Below are 24950 nucleotides of genomic sequence, written 5' to 3' on the forward strand. Positions count from 1 at the left end.
TTAAGGTATACAACGTGATAAGTTGGTATAGGTATATATTGTGAATATATAATAACAGCACTATTTCTGGAGTTAACACATTCCATCACCTCACATAGTTTGGGGCTGGTTTCAAGATACATATTTTTACATAATGGCTACCAAATACCAAGTTACTGCTACTTTCACCAACTCCAACAGAGTGGCTGCTTTAATGTACCAAACTCACCTTCACTTTAATAATTTTGCTCTTGAAGTTGTTGAGGACAACAACAACTTCATCGGCGTCAGGTGGAGAATCTGTACCGTCGTGACTTAGAAAAGAAAGGAAGAAAGGAAGACAGACATCACAAATCACAGGTCTCAAAATGCAGTGAATGGTCTGATATCAACCCCCCATATTTGTCCATCATCTTTATGTGATTTCTGAACAAATTATTTTCTCACAATCTGCAGGAAACCCCTTCAAGCTATGCAGAAGCACTTGTCAAAACCTCTGTCCTTCCACGCTGAGCATGCCAATCGGTCACAGCCCAAACTTCCGTCTCGGGTCCCTCTTCGAATGACCTTCCACAGAGTGAGAGGCCCCCAGTGCTGGCAAGCACATCATGAGCACGAACCACTGTCTATGTTCACAAGGTCTGAGCCGAGCATGGCGCCCTTCGATAAAGGAGCACCCGGGGGCCTTGGGTCCCTGCACCGTCACCGGAAACGCATCACTACTGCTCTGTAATGGGCAAGCAGCGAGACATGGCTCTACTTCAGAGTTCTGTAAATGCTTCTACTCTGTCCTTCCTGGAGGCACACAGCCAAGCCTAGGCCCTGCACTCAATCTGGCGCCCATCCTCTGGAGGAAGAACTCTAACGAGCTCTGTCTGCAAGCAGACAGGGCAGAGGAGGAAAAACTGAAAACAGTATCCCCCTACTAATCAACTGTAATGCCTAAAATTACCAGTCACCAAATTTTAAGGTGATAACTACAGAAAGCCACGATAGAACTGGATTCACTGTCATCCAGCAGAGAGCAAAGTTCTCGGGCAAAGGTGAGATCCTGACAGGGAGCATGAAACATTCCAGAGCCTGGGAAGCACAGGAGGAAGAGAGGTGACCGTGAGGTGCTGGCCACCGTAGGAGGACTGGCCAGGAAAAGGGCACACAGCAGGGACGGAGTTTAGAAAGACAACACATAAGCTTTTGGGGAAAACATTAATAGGCGAAAACCCTACTATGTACAATGAAGATTTTACTGTAATACAAAAATCTTCTACTTTCTTGGTAAGAAATATGCAGAAATCCACATAGCTTTCATGTGGGTCAGTAAAGACTATAAAGCTACGATGAAGACACAACAGGATGATGTTTTCAAATAAACTCTAATGGAAATCATTCCCGAAATGAATTGGCATAAAGTCTTCTCACATAGCTTAATACTAATTTAAACTGTGTTAAGCAGAATTTAGATCACAGCTTTTTAGAAGGCAGTATAATTTTTTCAAACTAACAGTCACTTGTAGCAAACCTTAAAGCAAAAAGCAGGCTACCGACGATGCTCTGGGAGTACTTCTGGACCACCTCAGACCTGGAAAGCCAAGTGCTCGCACCAAGGTTCCATGGCCAAAGCTTACATGTCTTGTCAATCTGCAACTCACTCAGGGTAGAGAAATATACTATCCAGGGTTGAAAAGTCTGACTGTTCTTCATTTCTTTTCTCCTTTCTTGAAATGACTCACTTTCTCATCTGCCTACGGTTTTCATCACAGTGACAGAATGATTTGATCCTGGGATACTGTTAGCACAAAAGAATGACCAAAGAGTCAAACTTGACTATACATATTGTTAGTGTTTACACTGCTTGTTATCCAGTTATACCCTAACAAGCCTCCCACATTTAATTTCCTAGAAAAGCACCGTTTCATCACACATACAATTGCACATTAAATTCTTATTGCCTGGGTAATTGCCAGCGTAGTGTTCAATTCAAGCTGATTCTCATTGCAGCATGCTCTAAAAAGAATGTACCTGCATCACTTAATCCTACCTGTAGATTCTATAAATGTCTTCAGAACGTCCCTTCCTTAGTCTGAGAATCCAAGCTCCTGGGTTGGCTTTTAACTGAAAATAGCCCTAGGACAAGAAGACAAGACAAATTTTAGTGCTCTTAAAAACATCGAAATGCTGTTTCTGAGGGACAGTTATTTCTTTTTCTGAAATAACATTCACCTTTATTTTAAATAAGATGGTTAACAAACGAGTGCAACTCTTAAACTCTGCATATTAGAAACCCTAGCGAAATACTGGCCCGTCAAGCCAGGAAGTCTGCCCTGTAGCTGTACTTCAGTGAAGAAGCAACGCGCGACGTGTGAATAAGCTTCAAATCTCAGAACGAAAAAAGGGAAAGAAGGGAAAAACGCTGTCAGCTCATACGCAATGCTTTTTCAGGAGCCAATCTCGTTAGGGTAGAATATTCTAGCGTGTTTTCTTTGAAGTTGTCACGTAACTCCAATCTCCAAGTTTAACTAAACTGTTGAGTTTTATATTGACCAAACTCAGTCCATCATGAATTTGAATCTCCCTCATGTTCACAATGCTAATTGCTCTGTCATAAACTGCAGTGCCCCAACTAACATGGCTGAGTATCACCACCGGATGTACTGATTGTTTACCAGGTTAGCCATAACAATAGTGTCCACGATGACTGGCTTGGCTGAAGTTCCTAAGGTAAACTGCAGTCCCCGTGGGGGCTGGCCGGTGGTGATGTCATAGCAGTGACCTTCCAGTAACAGGTACTCCAGCTCATACTCAGCAGCCACTACGCTGTCCACCTGCAATATCAAAATTAAATCACTGGAAGACCACTCAGCAATAAAAAGGAACAAAGTACTGATACATGCAACAACATGGATGAATCTGAAATGCATTATGCAAAGTGAATGAAACCAGACATAAAGGGCAACATACCATATGATCACATTTATAAAAAATTCAACAAGAGGCAAAACTATAGGGATAAAAAGCAGATCAGCTGTTGCCTGGGGCCAGGGGGAGGAGGAGGGGTTCCCTGCAAAGGGGGCATGACAGAACCTTCTGGAGTGATGGACATGCTCTGTATCTTGACTGTGCTGGTAGTTAACAAGAGTACACAATTTTAGAAACTACGGTGGGTTGGAAGGAGAGTCAGGAAAAAGGACACAGAAAAAAACAATAAGGAGATTATTCCAAAAGTACAGAGAGGATAAGATGCTAATCTACAAGAGGAGTACTGGGGAAAAAGCATGTAAGATAAAACTGCCAAATGAACGAACAATCTAAAAGCAAATAATGGAGAAGATAGATAAAACAATCCTACAAGGATTAGCTCATATGAGAAAAGAGAAACAATGAGAAAGAACAGAAAAACATCAGAGAGCAATGCAAATTCATCTTGGCCTTTGGAATATAGCTGAAACTATTGCTATTCTAAATGCAAACGTCCAAGATGAACTTAATGGCTCCATAATGGCATAAAACCGTTCACATGCTGCACCAACTGCCTAAATTACTGCTAATTTCTTGCAGAAAATGGGATACAACTACAAAGTCTTAGGGCAGCTTGGCTTTAGCTAATTGAAGAGTTTCTACCCCAGGCTAGCTCAGGCTTGGTTTTATGACCCTACCTAACCCTAACAGTGAGCTACTTGGAGCTTAACAGTTACTGCAATGCTCCACATGCTCACAAGTCTCAGGCTCTGTATTCTCAACGGAGTGCAGAGAAACTGGAGGAAGCCTAAGAAAGAGGAGCAAAAACTCTGGGAGATAAGGAAGAAACCTACTTTGCTTTTGTTTTTTTGTTTTGGGTTTTTAAAAAATATTTATTTATTTATTTGGCTGCGCCTGGTCTTAGTTGCAGCATGCAAGATCTTCGTTGTGGCGTGCGGTAACTTCAGTTGCAGCAGGTGGGATCTTTTTTTTTTTAGTTGCAGCATGCGGGATCTAGTTCCCAGACCAAGGATCGAACCCGGGCCCCCTGCATTGGGAGCACGGAGTCTTAACCACTGGACCACCAGGGAAGGCCCCGGAAGAAACCTGCTTTGCATCTGATCTATACTTCTGTGCACTGTTCTTTAGTGCTTTGTGTGGTCTCTTCAACAAGAGTTGGTTCCTCAAGGGTTCCCTATTTGTTAAAAATATGGTGTGTACGTATGTACACATACACACGCACGTGCGCGCACACTTTCTCTCTCTCTCCCCGCCACCAACTTAGTACCTACGGGTTTCTACTTAAAGAAACTAGAGTAATTCAACCTCATGATAAGAGGGCTGCTAATTCCTTTGGTAACTATCTTCGAGTTTCCAGTCTCCCAATTCCCAAGAAGACAGAACCAGAAAACAGGCTTCAATTGTAATAAGAGATATTTAAGGCAGACACAAGAGACAAACGTTTTAAAAAAGGAAGGAGGCTCTGAGGCACCGTAAGCTCCCTGGAAGTAAAGACCATGTCTTTTAATTCCTCTGTTAATACACTCTGAGCTAGGTGTAGAGTGAGGGCTGGGAAGAGACATCAGTGAAATGAAAGTACACTATCTTTGAAAATGGATTAGGGAAAAAGGACCACTTACCTTAGAGACTTCAAATACAGTTATATGGAAATAAATGAAACAGAGAACAGAAAAACAATAAAGAAAAACCAATGAAACCAATGGCTGGTTCTTCGCAAATATCAACAAATGGACAAACTTTTAGCTAGACTGACCAGGAAATAAAAGACAGAAGAGCCAACTTACTGAAATCAGCAAGGATAAAGGAAACATCACTATTCAATAAAAAAAGACTGTAAGAAAAGGCTATGGGGGCTTCCCTGGTGGCGCAGTGGTTGAGAGCCCGCCTGCTGATGCAGGGGACACGGGTTCGTGCCCCGGTCCGGGAAGATCCCACATGCCGTGGAGCAGCTAGGCCCGTGAGCCATGGCCGCTGAGCCTGTGCGTCCGGAGCCTGTGCTCCACGACGGGAGAGGCCACAACAGTGAGAGGCCCGCGTACCACAAAAAAAAAAAAAAGAAAAGGCTATGAATAACTATATGCCAACAAATTAGAAAACCTAGATAGAATGGATAAATTCCTAAGAGACACAAACTTTGAAAACTGACTCAAGACAAAATAGAAAATCTAAACAGACCTATAACAAGAGACTGAATCAGTAACTTAAAAATTTTCCAATCAGGCAAGAAAAGTATATAAAAGCCATCCAGATTGTAAAGAAAAAGTAAAACTCTATTTGCAGATGACATGATCTTATACAGGCTTGTATACTAAGAACCACAAAATATTGTTCAAAGAAATTAAAGACCTATATAAATGGAAAGACATCCCATTTTCATAGTTCAGAACACTTAGTATTGTTAAGATGGCAATCTCTCCAAATTCATCTAGGGATTTAATGCAATCCCTATTGAAATCCCAGCAGCCTCTTCTGCAGATATTAACAAGCTGATTCCAAAATGCAAAGAACCCAGAATAGCCAAAACTATCTTGAAAAAGAAGAACACAACTGGAAAACTCACACTTCTAATTTCAAAACTTACTACAAAGCTACAGTAAATAAGACAGTGTGGTACTGGCCTAAGGACAGACACAGAGACCAATGGAATAGAATTCAGAGCCCAGAATTAAACCTTCACATTTAGGGTTAACTGATTTCTGAAAAAGATGTAAAGACCATTCAATGGGGGAAAGAGTAGGTTTTTAAAACAAATGGTGCTGGGGCAACTGGATATCCACATGCAAAGAATAAAGCTGGAACTCTACCTCACACCATAGACAAAGACTGACTCAAAATGAATCTAAGAAGCAACATTTAAGAGTTTTAAACTGTGAAAGACCTAGAAGAAGACACTGGAGTAAATCCTCGTGACCTGAGATTGAGCAACAGTTTCTTAGATATAACTCCAAAAGCACAAGCAACAAAAAATAGGTAAATTAGACTTCACGAAGATGAGAAACTTTTGTGCTTCAAAGGACGCCATCAAAAAAATGAAGACAGGGCTTCCCTGGTGGCGCAGTGGTTGAGAGTCCGCCTGCCGATGCAGGGGACACGGGTTCGTGCCCCGGTCTGGGAAGATCCCACATGCCGCAGAGCGGCTAGGCCCGTGAGCCATGGCTGCTGAGCCTGCGCATCCGGAGCCTGTGCTCTGCAAGGGGAGAGGCCACAACAGTGAGAGGCCCGCCTACCGCAAAAAAAAAAAAAAAAAAAAAATGAAGACAACCTGTAAAATGCGAGAAGATATTTGTAAAGCACGTATCTGACAAGAGACTTGTATCCAGAATATACAAAGAACGCGTACAATTCAACAATTAAAAGACAAGCCAGGGCTTCCCTGGTGGCGCAGTGGTTGGGAGTCTGCCTGCTGATGCAGGGGACGCGGGTTCGTGCCCTGGTCCAGGAGGATCCCGCATGCCACGGAGTGGCTGGGCCCGTGGGCCATGACCGCTGAGCCTGTGCGTCCGGAGCCTGTGCTCCGCAGTGGGAGAGGCCACAGTGGTGAGAGGCCCACGTACCGCAAAAAAAAAAAAAAACACAAAAAAGACAAGCCACTTTTTAAAAATAGGCAAAGGATTTGAATAGACATTTCTCCAAAGAAGATACACAAATGGCCAATAAACACATGAAAAAATATTCAACATCATTTGTCATTAGGACAGGAATGAAAAATGATGCAGTCACTTTGGAAAACAGATTGGTAATCCCTCAAAAAGTTAAACATAAAATTACCATATGATCCGGCAATTCCACTCCTAAGTACATACCCAAGAGAAATAAAAGCATATCTGCGAAAACTTGTACACATATGCTCCTAACAGCATTATTCATACTAGTAAAAAAGTAGAACCAACCCAAATGTTTATCAGTGACATATAAATAAATAAATAATAAATAAATAAAATGTGGTGTATCCATACAATGGAATACTACCTGGCAATAAGAAGGAGTGAGGTACTAATACATGCCAAAACATGAATGAACCTTGAAAATAATTTACGTGAAAGAAGCCAGTCACAAAATATATGACTCTATTTAGGTAAGAGTAATAGAACAGGCAAATCCATAGAGAAAGAAAGTAGATTAGTGGTTGCCAGGGGCAAGGGGAATGGGGAGTGATTACTTATGGGTATGGAGTTTTTTTTAGGGGTGGTGAAAATATTCTAAAATTAGACAGTGGTGATGGCTGCACAACTCTGTAAATATACTATAACTACTGAACTGTACACTTTACACGGGTGAATTTTATGGTATGTGCATTAGATCTATTAGGCTGTTATTTATAAAAATACAATTATACCTGGACACTGCCGTGTCAGAAGCCCACCTAGACTGTGATCCAGTCTGGTCAGTCAGAGACTACCACCACTACATCTTCAACAGGCGTTACATGTGGTTAAGACACTGGGAAGCAAAGATATTCTTACCTCTTCTAAGTAAATGTTATCAAGGTCATATGGCGTTCTGACAGACTCTACCATCCAACTCTCAGGTGTGTTCAAGTTCAGAGTGAACAGAGGAGACTGTGGCATATCCAGAAATTTTGCTATTGGACCCTTAGCAAAGCTATTGTCTGAAGTAAAAGAAATCTCTGCTTCCAAGACATAACGGTAAAAGCTGAAATGGAAAAGAAAGATGTGAATTTTTCAATGCAACCACAGTCCTTGAGTTTATACGCATCCACACAGGTAAACAACTGGCTTAAGACAAACTGGATTTGGAAGGACTTCCTTCCAGACTGAGAAAAGTGTTTCCAAAACTACCTCTTGACCTAACTGTACGTCCTGTGGTTGCTGCAGGCAGGAGAGGAGAGCAGGGGAGGTGGGGCTGGGAGGGGAGGTCCTTCCTTCCTGCCCTGTTGGGGGATGGGGGATGGGGGCAACTGCTGCTGGAGTCAAAAGCATGTCCTGAGCACTTGCCTCCCCTTGGTGAAAGAAACTCACTTTCTTCTCTCTCAAAAACAAAGTCCTAAATGGTGGCTGAGTTCTCGGGCATGCCCCGAAAACACTGTATGCAATCATTTAAACATTGCTCCTATCCGAGGATAATGGTGAAAGCTGGAACCCTTCCGTCACTTTCAAACACGGCTTCAGTTCACTCAGAATCTAACCTATAGAAGAAGCCAGCGCATTTGCAAGGTGGCAATTTACCACAGTCCCCAGATGTGCTACACTATTACTACTGACTGCTTTCCAGGCGACCTGTTTCACAAATGACCATTCCAAAGCTCAGAGAGTATGCAGATAAGCCTGCCTTCCTTTCAAGATACATGCAAATGGGCCACATACATTCCAACTTAGAAATGGCTGCTCTTCTAAGGAGGAGAAGTATAGACAAGGGTCTTTCTACACCACAGCACATTTTAATGTAAATTTAATAGCTACATTGATTCAAATGTTTTTAGAGAATTATGTAATTCTGACCAAAACAAAAAAAAAGGAAAGAAAGCAAACCACAGGTGCAAGTGGCCTGGGTTAATTCCACTTTTTTTTTTTTTTAATTTATTTTTGTCTGTGTTGGGTCTTCGTTGCTGTGCGCAGGCTTTCTCTAGTTGTGGTGAGCGGGGGCTACTCTTCCTTGAAGTGCTCAGGCTTCTCGTTGCAGTGGCTTCTCTTGTTGCGGAGCACGGGCTCTAGGCACGCGGGCTCAGTAGTTGTGGCTCACAGGCTCTAGACCACAGGCTCAGTAGTTGCGGCACACGGGCTTAGCTGCTCCGCGGCGTGTGGGATATTCCCGGACCAGGGCTCGAACCCGTGACCCCTGTGTTGGCAGGCAGATTCTTAACCACTGCGCCACCAGGGAAGTCCCTAATCCCCACCTTTAAATGCTCCCACGCTCACACTAAGTTCTTAGAACTTTTGATCAGTTCTTAGAAATTTAGGAAAACTGAACTTCAAGATAAGTGATTTTTTTCAAACATGAGGTCCATATATAAACCCATATGATCCTTGACATTCAATTTCAGCTTTCAGATTGAGTGTGATTTTTTCCAGGGGTTGATTTCTTAACCACTTTGTTTTACCTTTTTAAAGGCATGTCGGAAAGTTTAGATTGGCAGTTCATAAATACTCTTAGATTCATGTTGATCAGCTGAGTTAAAACCTAAAAGAGCAAACCAGATGACAAAACATAAAAATTTTCCCTACAAAGTGACTGATATTTCAGATACAATATTTACATGGTCTCTTCAGAAATGTATCAACACTAAGTTAGGAGAGAGAACATTTCTTAATATCTCAAGCAAAAATACAAAGATAATAAATGTTATAAAGTCTGCACTGGATAAATCCCTAGAAATCACAGCTCTAGTGCACAATCTAAATCACACATACATATCACATGGACAAAAACATGGGAAATAGGTCATTGCAAATAACTGCTCCCCACATATGTGGGGAAGCAAGACAGGCAATGGATATAGCTGTCTACACAAGGAAGAGTTTAAAGGTTCATCAGTGCAGCTTACAGACTATCATAGGAAAAAATACATACAAATACCCACAAAAAAGGTTAACTGATTATACTTCGGTAAAACTTAAAAAAAAAAAACACAACTCAAAAAAAAATTGAGGCAACTAAATTTTTGGCAGAGTTCTTTAAAAATTTTTTAAATTTCAATATCTTATAACGTATCTAAAAGACATTCTGCAGGAAATTCCCTGGTGGTCCCGTGGTTAGGACTTGGTGCTTTCATTGCCAAGGGCCCGGGTGCAATCCCTGGTCGGGGAACTAAGATCCCACAAGCCGTGCGACGCAGCCCAAAAAAAAAAAAGACACGTTACAAAAAAAAATGCTAGTTATAAGAAAGGAAAATGATAAAGCAGAATGCTTTTACCTTTTTACTCTTCGCCAATATAAAGTATGGCAATAATAAATTTAATTCAAAGACATTTTGCTCTGAATAAAGATAATTTTTTTTCTTAATTACATGAAGTAATCAACCAAACTTGTACCTACTTTCAGAGGTTATTAAGTTGTTTTCAGAGCCATTACTAATCTTTATGAAAACATCTGCTCGGCCCAATATGCCCTGTAGCACTTTCCAATGCCCTTTAAAGATAACTAAGGGAAAACGATGCTTGCAGAGAATCTCAGGGTATGGGACCACTTCCGGTAAATACGATGTGACACAGATGACGGGAACTGCCTCTGCAGTTGTCCCTACCAAAAGCAACGGGGCAAGTCTCTGCGCTTCTCTGGTGACAGGGTCAACAACGGCCACGACATCAAAGTACGTCTCCCCTTCCTTTGGCCTCAGTTTAATTGCACTACAGAGAGCAAAAAGATAAAACATTAATCTCGAGGCAAACAGGAAACAGTTGATTTCTTTGGGGGGCATGGGGTGGGGAGATGACACATCCAACACAACCAATCAGCCCTCTTAACATTTCAAAAAAACTTTAGATCTAAAACAACAAGGTTACGTGGTGGTCAACTATGTGATTACGTCTACCACAAAGTTTAAAAACGCTCTAAAAGCTTCTGATGTTTGGTTTTGACAGTTACATTATGCCAATTTTTATTTCTTGGCAAGAAGGTTATAAGGAGAGAATAAATTGACTTTTTTAAATAGTAAAAGGAACATAAGAACATTACAAAAACTTGCAAAAGAGTGAAAAAGGAAATAAATAATCATAAAATCTCACCATCCCAACTCAACCACTTTGTGGCATATTTCTACATAGTCTTCCTTAAATGCCTATTTAAAGATGAGATGCACCTACAGGATATCAGCAATTTTATAATGATTTCACTCCTTCCCCCAAAAGTTTCTTATAAAGATTTTTCCATGTTGTTATACATCAATGTCCTGAATAAGAAATAATCTTCGATTTACCAAATGAACCTGCTGTAGTTTACTCAGCTATTCCTTATTGCTAGGCATTTACTTACTTACTTACTTACTTATTTATTTTTACATCTTTATTGGAGTATAATTGCTTTACAATGGTGTGTTAGTTTCTGCTTTATAACAAAGTGAATCAGCTATACATATACATATATCCCCATATCTCCTCCCTCTTGCGTCTCCCTCCCACCCTCCCAATCCCACCCCTCTAGGTGGACACAAAGCACCGAGCTGATCTCCCTGTGCTGTGCGGCTGCTTCCCACTAGCTATCTATTTTACATTTGGTAATGTATATATGTCCATATTGCTGGACATTTAGATGCCTTTCAACCTGTAAAGAACTTCTCACATCCAGTTTTTTTCACACTTGGAAATTTCTTGAGAATTAACATAGTCCTAGACATGGGATTACTGAGTCATAATGACACAAATATTTATGTGGCTAATATGTGGCTAATATGAGACATATTTCCTGAAGAACTAAACAATTTTACAAGGCCAAGAAATGAACTTCACTACATCTTGTCAGCATTAAGTTATACAATTTTTTTGTCTGTTCTTAGTTAAGTGAAAAAGGACAACTCCTAGGATTTCTGGGGAGAACATGCATTTCCCCACATGTAATTTCTAGTTACATGGCCTCCTTCTAAAGCCACTTTGACTTAGGTGGCTTAAGAGAAGCAGGAGCCTCTGATACATTTTAAAAAGGAATAAACTTGAAAGGATTTAAAAATACATCCAATTTTCCCAAAACATTAATTGCTTAATCAATGCTTATCTTTGTCTACTCTGAACACTATTTTAATGTGGTTTTGAAATTAATCACCACTTTTATGCAAAAACATTTACCCAATGGGATGAAAACAAAAGTTCAAAACAGAACATAATAACTAATAAAACTGTGTAAACACAGTTTAAATGGTAATGAAGGTTATTTCAAATCTTAACTGTTTTGGAAATAACCATCAGAATAGCTTTGTGACTGTACTGCAACACATGCTTTCAATCTTATATTAATAATCCCAGCTACCAATAATTATTCCAATACATTTTTTTTTACTCTAATACAGCTGTTCTCAAAGTGTGGCTCTAGACTAGCAGCATCAGCTTTACCCAGGAATTTGTAAAAAAAAACAACAAATTGTCAGGCCCCAACCCAGACTTACTGAACCAGCAACTCTGGGGGTAGGTCCAGCAATCTGCATTTCAACAAACTCTCTGAGTAAAAGCCAAAGTATAAGAGCCACTGCCGTCAGATAACTTGGGCCTCTGTGGTACTCTAGAATCTAGAAGGAAGAGCGCATTAGAGAACAGCGTTATACAAACTCTCCCAAAGGAAACGAGAAGAGGGGTCCCAAACAGTCCTCTAGAGCACAGCGTGTGGGTCAGGCCCCTAAGCCTGGCTGGTTTGGGGTAGAGCTCTGTACGGCATACCCATGTCCTGGGCCAGTGCTCTAGGTGACCCACAACAGACATCCTCAGAAACTGACCCTGTAAGGTCTTTTAACCACCCCCACATCTCTGCAGCAAAAAAGAGGGCAAGACAAACACCAAGAAAAGAGGAATATTGGTGTGGAAATGGAGAACAATATAAACTGACAACACGATGTTTAAATACACTTGCTGTATTCATCAGAGAAAAGACCAGAATAAGGCTGAAAGTGACAGACACAGAAGCAACATTAGGGGAATCACCCACACTTTTGAGAGGCGAGTAGAGCGTCAAGGAACGCAGCGCTTCGCCAACCTTAAGGTACGCAGGAGTCACCTGGGGGATCCTATTACAATGAAGATTCTGATTCGGGAGGTCTGGGCTGCGGCCAGAAGACACTGCCTTTCCAACAAGCTCACAGACAGTGCCCTGTTCCATGGACCACACTTTCAGGGAAAGGGTATACATAACCAGTAATTCAGACTTCTTGTTTCTTGCGTAAATGAGAAACTTTTGACTTGAGTATAACAAACACTCATTTAACTAACATGACCCCAATAAAAATAACTTCTCTAATTGAAATCTGTATCATAATAGAATTTGTAACTAGGACATTTTAATTATATATGACTCATGGAGAAAACGATGTGCTAAATAGGGAAGAGGTCTCGCTCAGGTCTTGGCTATGATAGGCAAACAAGACGGCAGGTCAATTAGGAATGTTTCCTGTGGTAGTAACCAGACCATGTCACTTCCTGAAACCATACAGAGTAAGGAGAGGATGGTGCTAGTGGGCAAAGTCCAACCAGGGTGATTACTAGCAAGGAGCCGCAGCCAGTGAGAAAGGAGAGGATCTCCATTCTAGCCTGGAGTCATCAGTTCAAATTTTATCCCCACAAGGACTGGCTGTGAGAAAGCACAGGTCAATGAAACCAAAGTCCAATTCACTCCAGACTAATTAAATCAGAATCATAGGATTCTGATAGTTTGCAGGCTTCTGCACCTAAGGCCTCCCTGGTGATCCTAAGGTGCAATCAGGATATACACCTTCCTGGATACATCAACTGTAGACATTCTTCCTCAAGAGAGGTTAACGTTAAATCTAATCATGAAACAACCCAGACTGTGGGACATTGCACAAGACAACTGGCCTGGACTCTTAAAAAAGTCAATGTCATAAAAGACCAAAAAAACCCAGAAAACAAAAAAAACACCCCAAAACTGCTTTAGCTTAGAAGAGACTAGAGACACAACAACTGACTGCAATGTGTGATCTGGACCAAACAAGCAAACAGCTGTAAAAAGTCATTACTGGGCATTGGAGAAATTTGAAAATGGACCGGTATTATATAATATTACTTTATCAAGGTTAAACTGCTGAGGTATGCTTAACAGTACTATGGAGAGACTCCTAGTACTCAGGAGATATATGCCGAAGAATTGGGGCACGATATATAATGATACCTGCAACGTACTTTCATATGGTTCCCCAAAATGTGAGTGCATGTATGTTTGTACGCAAGCATATACTATACACACGCACGGATAACTGTGGCACAATGTCTACAATTGGTGAAGCTAGATTAAAGATATTTGGGTGTTCACTATAACAGACTTTCAACTATTCTCTAGGTTTGAAACTTTTCAAAATAAAAAACTGGAAAACAAAAGAGAAGGACTTCCTTATAATGCTATACTTATTTTTATTTTACTGAAAACAAGACAGTTTTCAATAAAAGATGAGACACCTGTTTATTCTTTAATACCAGAAAATGACAACTGATCGGTTTCATTAAATGCTTTCTGTTTTCTTAAAGGGTATATTCAGAACTATTTCAGATTTATTTAGAAATAAATGTCAACTTTTATGCAACTGCAATCTGTTACATGAGTTTTATATATGAATATATATAAAAACCACATGCCAAATTTTCCATTCCTGTAAGAGCTTATATACACACTTTATATGGGAAAATACAGGAGCTGAGGTAAAGGTAAATATGCACAAATTCAACATTCATTCTATACCTGTGTCTGTCTTCGAAAAACTGGCACTCAGTTCTTGCATCTCCTTTTGGTTGAGCTGACAGGAGCGCATCCACCTTCATTACCAAGTCACTCGCCCTGGAAGATGCGGTTGGTGAAAATTTAGCATCTCTTTCACTGAAGGTTTTCCAATTGTGGCTGAACATAACATAATCAACCTAAGTACTGAATGCCAACAAGCTGGTCTGAAGAAAATACAAACTTTGTATCAACTGGCAGGAGAAAAAAGTACAGATTTTGTTACTGGTAAGTTTTATAGCCCTGGGGTAGGTGCTGATTTTTCCATATGTGAAATGGAGAGAATGCCTACTTTGCATGGCTCTTGTAAATACTGCACTGGCGAAACATAGAAAATAAAGCATCTAGCTCAGGGCCTGGCCCATAACTCTCCCTCACCCTCTTCTAAATAACTTTATTATTTTCATGATCATTAGAGTAATAATTTACCGAAAAAACATTCAGGAAAAAAATATAAGGAGAAAATGGAGATACACACAATAATAGCATATTCAAGAAATAAGTATTGATAACATTTTAGTTCATCACTCTTCCATATTTTAATATATATATGTCTACACACATAAAAGTGGTACTATATTATTTGGTAACCTGATTTTTCATTTAATAATACATCATAAATATTTTGTTGGATAATAAGTATAGGGGTACATCAATATTTTCAATGACTGCATAATATTATATTTATGGATACATCATAATCTATTTCACTATTACAATCAACATCACGGTAAACAACTTAGAAAAGCATTTCCACTTTCCCCGCCCCTCCTAACTTGACTTCTAACCAAGGAAGATCTTGAACTAAATCATGAGACTGAAAAAATGCTCTAATCTGTTGAATTGAGGACTAAATTCTAAGAATGCTAAAATATATTTGAATATATTCGTGAATATATCTGAACTGGAATCAAGCCTATACATTCTCTCATCGAACCAAACAACTATATCAAATTACATCTTTTGGTACGTCTCAATAGTAACTCTGAATACATATAAAACAGGCCATTTGTTTCCTGTGATGTGTCAACATTGTCACAAAATATGTCCAGGGATCCTTGGTTATGTGGACTGGGATGATCAAAGAGGCCACAGGTGAGCTCTGCAGGGCTGACGATGGCCTCTTGGCTGCAGGTCTGGGTCACGCATGAGAGCTGTGGCTGTCATGCACGACCAAGGTGGAGCAGCCCTGGCACTAACGAAAACCTTAGGCAAGCACGGTCCCTCTGAGAACCCTAATAGTTTTAGCATCAATCTTCTGGCAGCCCCACGACTACCTTATTTCCCTAAATTCAACCAGGACAGATCCAGAGCCATCTCTGCTTGGTAAAAGGTCAAGTCTTCTGTGCATAGTCTGGCAACTATATAGTCCACAAGGACTCCCAGGGGCTCCCCCGAAGCCTCCACAGAGACAGGGAGTGGTCCAAGGGACACCATACCAAACCTGTGCCTATGACACAGTGGCTTCAAATCAGGGGGTACCTCCTGGCCTGCATCAGGGAAGTGTTTCCTAGGCTAAAACAAGGGGCATCACTCAATAACCAATGAGGAGGTGGAAGGAAACCTCTTTATCTGTAGCCCCAGTTTGGGTGAGATGAAAAAAGATTCCTTTCCGTATCACACAAAACTTGGCAAAGAGACTACTTTCACAGCTATCAAAATCAACACTTCACTAAGACGTGCATCTTGAACTCTGCAGCATCATGGTGTATGAAATAGATGAAGAAATAAAACAGAAGAACTTTAAAATTCTATATCCTCAAACAATGCATCAAAGAACACTATCAAGAGAGTGAAAAGTCAACCCATGGAGTGGGAAAAAATACCTGCATATCATATAGCTATAAGGATTGATAACCAGAATATAAATGAACTCCTACAACTCAACAACAACAAAATAAATAATTAAAAATGAGCAAAGGACTTGGATAGATGTTTTCCCACAGATATACAAATGGTCAATAAGCACACAAAAAGATGCTCAACATCACTAATCATTAGGGAAGTACAAATCAAACCACAAGGAGATACCACTTCACACCCACTGGAATGGGTATTATCAAAAGAACAGAAAATAGTAAGTGTTGGTGAGGATGTGGAGAAATTAGAACCCTTATGCATTACTGATGGGAAAGTAAAATGGTACAGCCTCTGTGGAAAAAGGTATAATGATTCCTCAAAAACTAAACATAACCATACATCCTCCAGCTACACATCCATTTGATATTTAATGCAGAAACCATGTGAATGTGACTATGAGCTTCAGTTACACGGCAGGTACACAGACCAGTCAAATACTTATTTTTTTCCATTGAGAAATAACTCATTAAAATATATAAACTAATAATAACACTGAAAGAATTTAACAATCAAGAACCAACAATAACCAACTCATCATCACTTTTGGAATATGCAAGAAAAAAACCTCATTATTCCATACTAGTAAATAAAGAAAAAAAAACATTTAACTTGTCTTTTTTTTCCTGAACAAAATAAAACGGAAAAGTAATTAAAGAGATAATGAGGGGAAGTTATTTCTTTACATAAGTATTCCAAGGAAATAAATAAAATCATCTCTCTACTTCTGCATATGTTTGAAATTTTCCACAATCAAAAGTTAAAAAAAAAAAATCGAAATGGAGAGAACTAACCCAGTTCTTTAAGCAGCTGGCTACAAAATAAATTAACTCGTTTCAACAGAAGTATAAATAAACACTTGAATTGAAGACCATTATTATATTTTAAAGCTGGAGATAAAACATCTTGTAATAGGTAGCATGAGGAAAGTCCAATTAATATAGTCCCTGTGACATGAACTGATTCATTTCTTCTATGGCAAAACTTACACATCTTCTTCTACCCGAAGCTGTTGAATATGAGATTTGATTTTCTGTCCTGAAGTTTTTAAGATGATATTTTCTAGGAGGTGGAAATCGTCTTGATTAAAGAGTTCACTGTCCTCCAGTGGCCCAATGATCTGTGAAGAAGAGCAGGGTGGTCAGTGCTGGAATCAGCGGGCTGCAGAGAAGTCCTTGGTGGTCCTCAGGCTACCTTACAAACCAAATCACTTTACAGACCCGAAACATGTTTACATCTAAGTCAAATCAATGAAAAAAGTGAAAAAACCCAAATCAACTCATACAGTTATTCACTTATCAATTCCTCAACTACACAGAGTGTATGTAGACTTGAATACTTTACAGTATTTTTACAGTAAGCAAACTCTGAAATAAAATAGCAGTATCATTTTCATTAATTCTCACTGAATATGAATAAGAAAGCCAAAATAAGAAAGCCAAAATGTAGTGGTAGATAGGAGAGATTTCACCCCTAAGGGCTAAGAGTTTAAAGTTTGGTATGTCCGCCATAGTCTCATTTCCCTGGCTGCAGATATTTATGAAATAGTCTAAGCATAAACCAATTAAGTTCATACAGACCGCACAAACCATAAACATGGTCCCCACATGGGACGAGTACTTTATGAATCACAGGTCTTATGGATTTGGGTTCTGAGAACCACCACACTCTCACCACCTTACACAATGGCAGGACAAAATTAAACAGGAGGAAAGTTTCACATAGGACGTTTATGTCAAAATGAGCCAACTTCCTTTGCAAAAAGGGAGCAGAAATGATCATCAGCACTGCACGAGCCCTAATCACCTTTGGAAAAAGTGGCTGTTTGAAGAGTTTACTAGCTTCAGAGGAGAATGCTGCCAAGACTGTCCACTGATCTAACTTGAAGCCAACCTTGTCTCAGGACAAAGTTCTCACCCTTCCATTGCTGATCACTGCCCTCTGTCCCTCCTTCAGCTTCAGGACATCCCTGCAGTACATGGCATGAGACAAAATGAAATCCATGTTGGAAGACTCAAAGACCTCTTTAAAAAGACTGAAATCCATGCCCTAGGAAAGTAATTGTTATTAAGGAAAAGTAATTGTTATTAAGAAAACCATGAAAATGAATAATCATATGAATAAATCATAAAGTGCTCTTTTAGTGGAACGTAGTGACTAATTTTAATAATTAACACTACGATGTCTCCGTTCTCCACTCTCTCTCCCATGTTTTCCCAACCTCCCACTTATCAAGTAATGCTTATTTCCTTTTCCTGTTCCTTTATGTAATCATTCAATTGGCAAACTATAATTCATGATACCTTTATTCTGCATTTTTAAATCTTGCTAATTTCAAGTAAGAGCCTTTTTTTAAACTGAAATATCAAGTACATTCATCATTTTATAAGAAATCTTAAAACTACAAAACAGTCAAAAGTATGTAACATAAATGAATAAAATGGGCTTATATTGGAAATACATCAAGAACACATAAGCCTCTAACTCATTAAGTAGCTTAAGTCTCTATAAACAAATATTTTTCTTTGTTCTACAAACAAATCAAATATTATCTGTCTTTTAAAAACTTACAAAACCAATGGCTTTGTGCTTGAAACATATATAAGCTTATATCGTGCACATCTTGAAGCCTAGCAAGTTTAAAAGTAATAAAGGGAATATGGCAGAATTGTTATTTCTTGGTAAGACCCTTCCAATTAAAAAAAAAAAATCATCTGAGCTCAGAACTACAATCACAAATCCTGATCATCAACAGGAACAGGACACATCAGCCCATGGGAATGAACTTCTGAAATAACAATACAAGGCATCCTCGTGCCACACACAGACTTACCCCAACGGAGAACTCCCCAATGTCAGCTCCTGCAGCCAGCGCCTCTGCAGTCTCCTCCTTGGCCATTTTTGTGATGAAGTTCTTAGCAGAGTTGGAGGTCTGTGTTTGGAGAGCTGCCCAGATTGCTCTGGAGACCTGAGTTTTCTCATAACTTATATCTTCACTAGGATTATTGATCATGCTTACTCTAACATTGTTACTGGATTTCTATTTACAAAAAGGGAAATAAGAGTTATATGGTAGAAGTCTTGAATTTAAAAAGCAGCATTAACATCAGTCATATCCCATAAGTAGCAAATAACACTTAAGTCCTCCGCATACAGAGTAAAATTAAAATGCTATAATCAGGCCTTCAAACCCCTGCATGAATTGACCCCCAGCCTACCTTTCCAACTTCGTTCCTTACCATCCCTGTAAATACGGCATACGTGACAGACCGTCAGAGTCCTGTATTTCCCCAACACATTTTGCATTCTTCTAATGCAGGTTATGCCTCACATTGGTATGTGAACCCCAGTTACACCCATCTTCATTTCCTTAAGTCCCAACCCTCTTGAAGGGTCTGCTCAGACCCTTCATTCACATGGCCTTTCCAGATTTCTAGTAAAAATTAATCTCTCCTTGGGTCAAAAGTCAAGAATCCACGTGGGAGAAGATATCTGGGGCCCACAAAACCAAAAAAAGGGCCATAAGCAACAGAAATTCATAATCATGTGTATCTAAAAACATGTACAAGAGTATTCACTGCAGCATTCTTCTAGCCCCAATCTAGAAACAAGCCAATTGTCCATCAAACAGACTAAACAAACAAAACTTTGTGGTACAGCCATATGATACAATACTGCACAATGAAAAAGAACTAACTACCACTACCTGTAATAATGGGGGTAAATCTCCAAAATGTTGAGTAAAGAAACCAAACACAAACAAATACGTATTATAAGAGTCCATTTAACTAAAGTAAAAAGCAGGCAAACCTAGGATGTGAGAAGAGGGACAGGGGAGGGCTAGTGATGTGGCCACAAGCAGGGGCATGCTTTCAGGACTTCGGCAATTCTGTTTCTGTACCTGCGTGGTGGTCGCATGGGTGTGTTCACTCTGTGACACTACATCCTATTGATCTGTGCATGTCTTTTGAACCTATATTTTACTTCAATTACTCCCTGTTCTCCCACTTTTCACCACTTGAGCATTTGTGAATTTGAGTTAGAGTGTGTTATATGTGTATCATCCTTCACCTGGACTACTCCTGATACAACTGACCGCACCATCCAGTCTGTTCCCTTAGACAATAAAGGCACTCAGCACATCAGTGAAGCTGAAATCACCTGGATATTTCATTTCAGTAAGGCTCCTTGGGACGCAGAGTGGCAAGGGGACACAGGAGGGGTGTGAAACTTGGACGAAGATCCAATCTGAAACTGCTCAGGAAAAGGAAATGTAACATCTCTCTCTCTGACAAGGACAACCTCTAGAAGGGGTGATTACTTTTCAACCGTTCACCACTGCCCATTCACTCCACTTCTACGGTTTATATGCTGCACAGCTTTCAGACCACCCATATGTGCATCCCTCTGCATGCCGACACCTACTTCTATTATACACGTGCTAATGTGCCTCTGTGGTATTTCTCCCATATCTGGACCTCTCTCAATATAAGGACACTGTCTCTCCCATACAATATACAACACAAACTTTGCAGCACCTCTGCAGCAAGAACATGAACAGTCATACAATAAAAACTTGTCTATGATGACGATCTTCTTATTTTTTCCTCTAAAAGAATCTATTCCTGGGACTTCCCTGGTGGTCCAGTGGTTAGGACTCTGTGCTTCCACTGCAGGGAGCCCGGGTTCAATCCCTGGCCAGGGAACTAAGATCCTGCAAGCTGCATGGAACAGCTAAAAAAAAAAAAATCTATTCCCTTACATAAAGCCAAAATATTGCAGTCTTCTGTTTTCTCACTAGCTGCCAGACCTCTGAAAAAACAATGCTTCTTTCCCTCAAGCACCAAAAAAGCAGGATCCAGCCTCCCCACCAGCACATTATCAGCACACATATGCCGTGAAGATAACTGCGGCCTCAAACAAAGATACAGAATGAAGCCGTAGATACTTGCCTGATGTTTAATAGCATCATACAATAATTGCCTTCCAGGAGGGCTATCAAAATCCCCAACAATCCAAAAAGTTACTGGCCTAATAAAAGAATCATCTGTAGAAAAACAAAAACAACATATGGAGTAGGAGGGGAAAAAGCACATCCTGTGTTTCAATATTGCTATTAAGCCAAGTAATTTCTGAAAACCATGCAAAAAGTAAGAAAATGACAAGTTTAATAAAGATACAAAGCGAAAGTTTTGAAACTTGGATACTAGAATGAAAGCAGGGTAACTTGCCATGTGGCTTAATTAAAATCTAAGAACATGCACTTATTAATTCTATTTTGATTTGGGTATCTGTTAGCATGGAAAATGAAAGAGAGTCTTTGAACGTGTGGATAACATATTATAGTCTTTAATCATATTCATTTATTAACTTTCTGAAATATAATTCTTGGCAAACATTTATACACAGAATTTATCTGCATTGATAAATTATCTGTTATCCACAGGTTACAGAAACATCCCAATAAAGTGTCAATAAATTCTGAATTACAGTGGTGCCTGAAACCACATAAGATAATTAATTAACAAAAGGAATAGAACATTCTGAAATTTAAAGTTACCATAGATTTCCTTGGAGGACATTCCTGGACAAAAGTAAAGGAAAAAGAGTAGAAGAAAAGAAAATGTCATTCCTCTAATTAATGCCAACTCTAAGAGTCAAATTTTAAATAATGCCCAACATCACCTATGCTTCTTTTCGCTCCTTAGTCCCACTAGGGTTACAGCACTGTTCCAGGACCCCTCAGAACCAATTTCTTTGAGGAAACAAATGGAACAATTGCCTGTACTTAAACATGTATCTGGGAAACCAGAAATTCTCTCTGGGAGAAGACCACAGTAGATAAAAATAGCTGCCTTAGGGACTTCCCTGGCGGTCCAGTGGTTAAGACTCTGCGCTCCCAATGCAGGGGGCACAGGTTTGATCCCTGGTCAGGGAACTAAGACCCCACTTGCCACATGGCGCAGCCAAAAAAAAAAAAAAATAGCTGCCTTACATGACAGCCAGTGCTCTGAAAGGGTAATAAGTGTGACCAGAGGGGAAAAGCACTGTCTGCCATTAAGAGGATATCATTTTACACAATTTTAATCTGAATAAATAACTCTGCATCAAAATCAGTTTAAAAACGTGCACAAGGATTTCTTGTACCAAGCTGATCTTACAAATCCTAAAAACAATTAACCCAATATTGTCATTGAAGAGACAAGTCAAACCAATTTTCAATCCATTAACCCATTTTTACATCATAATTCTTTTTCCATTTTGAACCATGAAAAAATTTTTCCTTTTACCTTTAATGTCTAATATAAAATTTAAAAAGACAACATCTGAATTTTCAAATATACATAAAAAATTAAATTTTAAACAGGTATTTTCTAGACTCAAATAATTATACAAAGTAATAAAAGAAATTATGGAATCTCTTTCCCAACAGACACTAAAAATTAAGGTTTTTGTAAATACTAAAAAAAAAGGAGAAACAAATTGAATCCAAGGTAAGCCTAAAATGTATTACCTTTCTTGGTCAGATAATTCATACTATTGGCTATAGCAGCAGTCTTGCCTTGGGAATCCAAGACGGTAAATCTAGCATAATCATCCACAAAAAAGTTATCTGAAAGAAAAATTAAAGTAGATTTATAATTAATATGCCTAAATTCAATCTAATGTTAATATTCAATTGATAATCTCATTTGACCATAATATACATTTTAATAAAATGCATGAGCGAAATATATTGTTTCACGTTTACTGAACAAGTTCACAACATGACCCACCCCATTAATCACATTTTAAGACACAAATAGAAAATGTACACATCTCACACATAACTCTCAGATATGTGTTTGTCAGTTTCATGGTTTAAATTTATTCTATTCCCACTCTTTTCACTTTACACCTACAAGATGATCTTTTAAAGAGACCCCCTTAACTTCACCTCTCCTTTCCATAGTCCATCCCCATAGTAAACTCTTCCCTATCCAATTTGGGGGTAAGAGGGGATGAATGGGAGAGAAAATATTTTTTTTAAACTCTTGTTTGAGTTATTTCACATCTACCAAAGTAACATTTTTAACCTTAACAGAAACAAAAGGTCATTTTCAGATATGTTTCTTTCCTGATTAGTGCCTATGGGCAATGCTCTTATTAATCACTTCCCCCTCAGAGAACTCTTGCTAAAATTCCAGTTTCATCAAGTCATTCCCTTGCTCTCAATACTTTGTAATTTCTTCCTACCTACAAACTGGTCTCCAGCCTGGTATCATAAACCCCTTCTTTATCTCCAGCAATCTTCCCAGGCCTTTGCATTATTTACTCCCCAATACAAATGCCCCGTTTCTTGCAGTGTCCTCCAAGCACATCTTGCTTGCCCACCCTCCCATGTATTTGTCTGTCCACCCACTAACCCATCTATCCTTTCATTCAACAAAGCACTCCAAGGGCCTACTATCTGTTCAGTCAATAGTCTAGCAAAGGTAAGCAATGGTAAATAAGACAGACACTGCCCATGACTTCATGTAGCAGAGGGGAGGAAGCAACATGGCCTTAAAACTGAGTCGCCGGACAGCAAAGGCCAAGAGCAGCGTAGATGATGGAGCTATGACAACTGGGTTAGGAGGATGCCAGCTGCTCTTTCACTGGGAGCTCCAAAATGCTCACCAAGCAAACCACCCTTGCCACTGTGGACTAGCATCATTTCACAGCTGAGGACTATAACACTCAGTGGAGAAAGATATCCAAAAACAGAACTATTTTTATGGTCCTTATTCATGAGTACTGCAAAGATAACTCTTTATAATTTAATTTAAAATGATGGAAACAACAAAAACTCAGGACAAAAATTCATAATACTGCTTGCCTTGCTCTACTAACACTTCTGGTAAAAAGCACTTTCTTACTACTTTCTTTTTCAAATATAAGCATACATGTGCATTTTTCCTCTGCCTGTATTTAAACATTTTCTTCTGTCTGAAAGGAAAGGAATTTAGTTTCAAGGAGAACAGGGGTAGTTGCAATAAAGTAACAACCATGAACAGATCTATATATTCACTGTATTCAACTACAACAACAAATACACTTGGTTTTGACTTCAACATTACACATATCCTTTCTTCCCCTGAGATTTCCTGAGCAAGTGGTAACTCTATTGTATTTCCAGCAGTTTGTTAAAGTGGCCTTAAGAGTCTCCAGGAAGGCAAAAGGAACAAACTGTACCTGGGCTTAACCTTGTAAAAAGGTATTCTTGTGGAAACAACCTAAACACTCATCAACCAAGGAACAGATAAGCGAAGTGTGGCCTATCTATACAATGGAATATGAATCAGTCATAAAAAGGAATGAAGTCTTCCAGAACTGTCAGACAATGAAGTTATATTTATGTTTGTGATTTATGATATTTATTACCTGAAAAAAAAAAAAAGGAATGAAGTTCTGAGACAGGCTACGACATGGATGAACCTTAAAAACTTTATGCTAAGTGAAAGGAGCCAGTCACAAAAAACTTCCAATTATATGAAATATCCAGAATAGAAAAATCCATAGAAACAGAAACTTAATTAGTGGTTGCTGAAGGACAGGAAAAGGGGGAAATGGAGTGTGACTACATCCTTTCTTTTGGGGGGGGGATGATAATGTTCTAGAGTTAGTGTGATGCCCACACAACTCTGAGAGTATACTAAAAACTGTGCACTTTACAATGTACACTTTGAAAGGTTGAGTTTTATGGCATGGACACCAGGGATCACCAATCCCTGGGC

The 24950-nt window shown here is 39.4% G+C and overlaps 1 protein-coding gene across 1 annotated transcript in view; it reads right to left on the bottom strand.

Annotated features, from left to right (window-relative positions):
- Positions 1-24950, bottom strand: part of UGGT1 (UDP-glucose glycoprotein glucosyltransferase 1) — a 99622-nt gene that overhangs the window by 17664 nt on the left and 57008 nt on the right. The window contains exons 20-32 of the mRNA XM_081242401.1: positions 22709-22807; positions 21755-21778; positions 21147-21241; positions 19028-19234; positions 18112-18243; positions 17184-17314; positions 14302-14397; positions 10157-10259; positions 9014-9093; positions 7419-7608; positions 2643-2801; positions 2018-2103; positions 209-293 (exon numbers count right to left, since the gene is read on the bottom strand). Of these exons, the coding sequence (XP_081098527.1) occupies positions 209-293; positions 2018-2103; positions 2643-2801; positions 7419-7608; positions 9014-9093; positions 10157-10259; positions 14302-14397; positions 17184-17314; positions 18112-18243; positions 19028-19234; positions 21147-21241; positions 21755-21778; positions 22709-22807 (1487 nt within the window). The remainder of the gene's footprint in view (positions 1-208; positions 294-2017; positions 2104-2642; positions 2802-7418; positions 7609-9013; positions 9094-10156; positions 10260-14301; positions 14398-17183; positions 17315-18111; positions 18244-19027; positions 19235-21146; positions 21242-21754; positions 21779-22708; positions 22808-24950) is intronic.

Source organism: Mesoplodon bidens, assembly GCF_964165515.1.
Source record: "Mesoplodon bidens genome assembly, chromosome: 8".
Lineage (NCBI taxonomy): Eukaryota > Metazoa > Chordata > Mammalia > Artiodactyla > Ziphiidae > Mesoplodon > Mesoplodon bidens.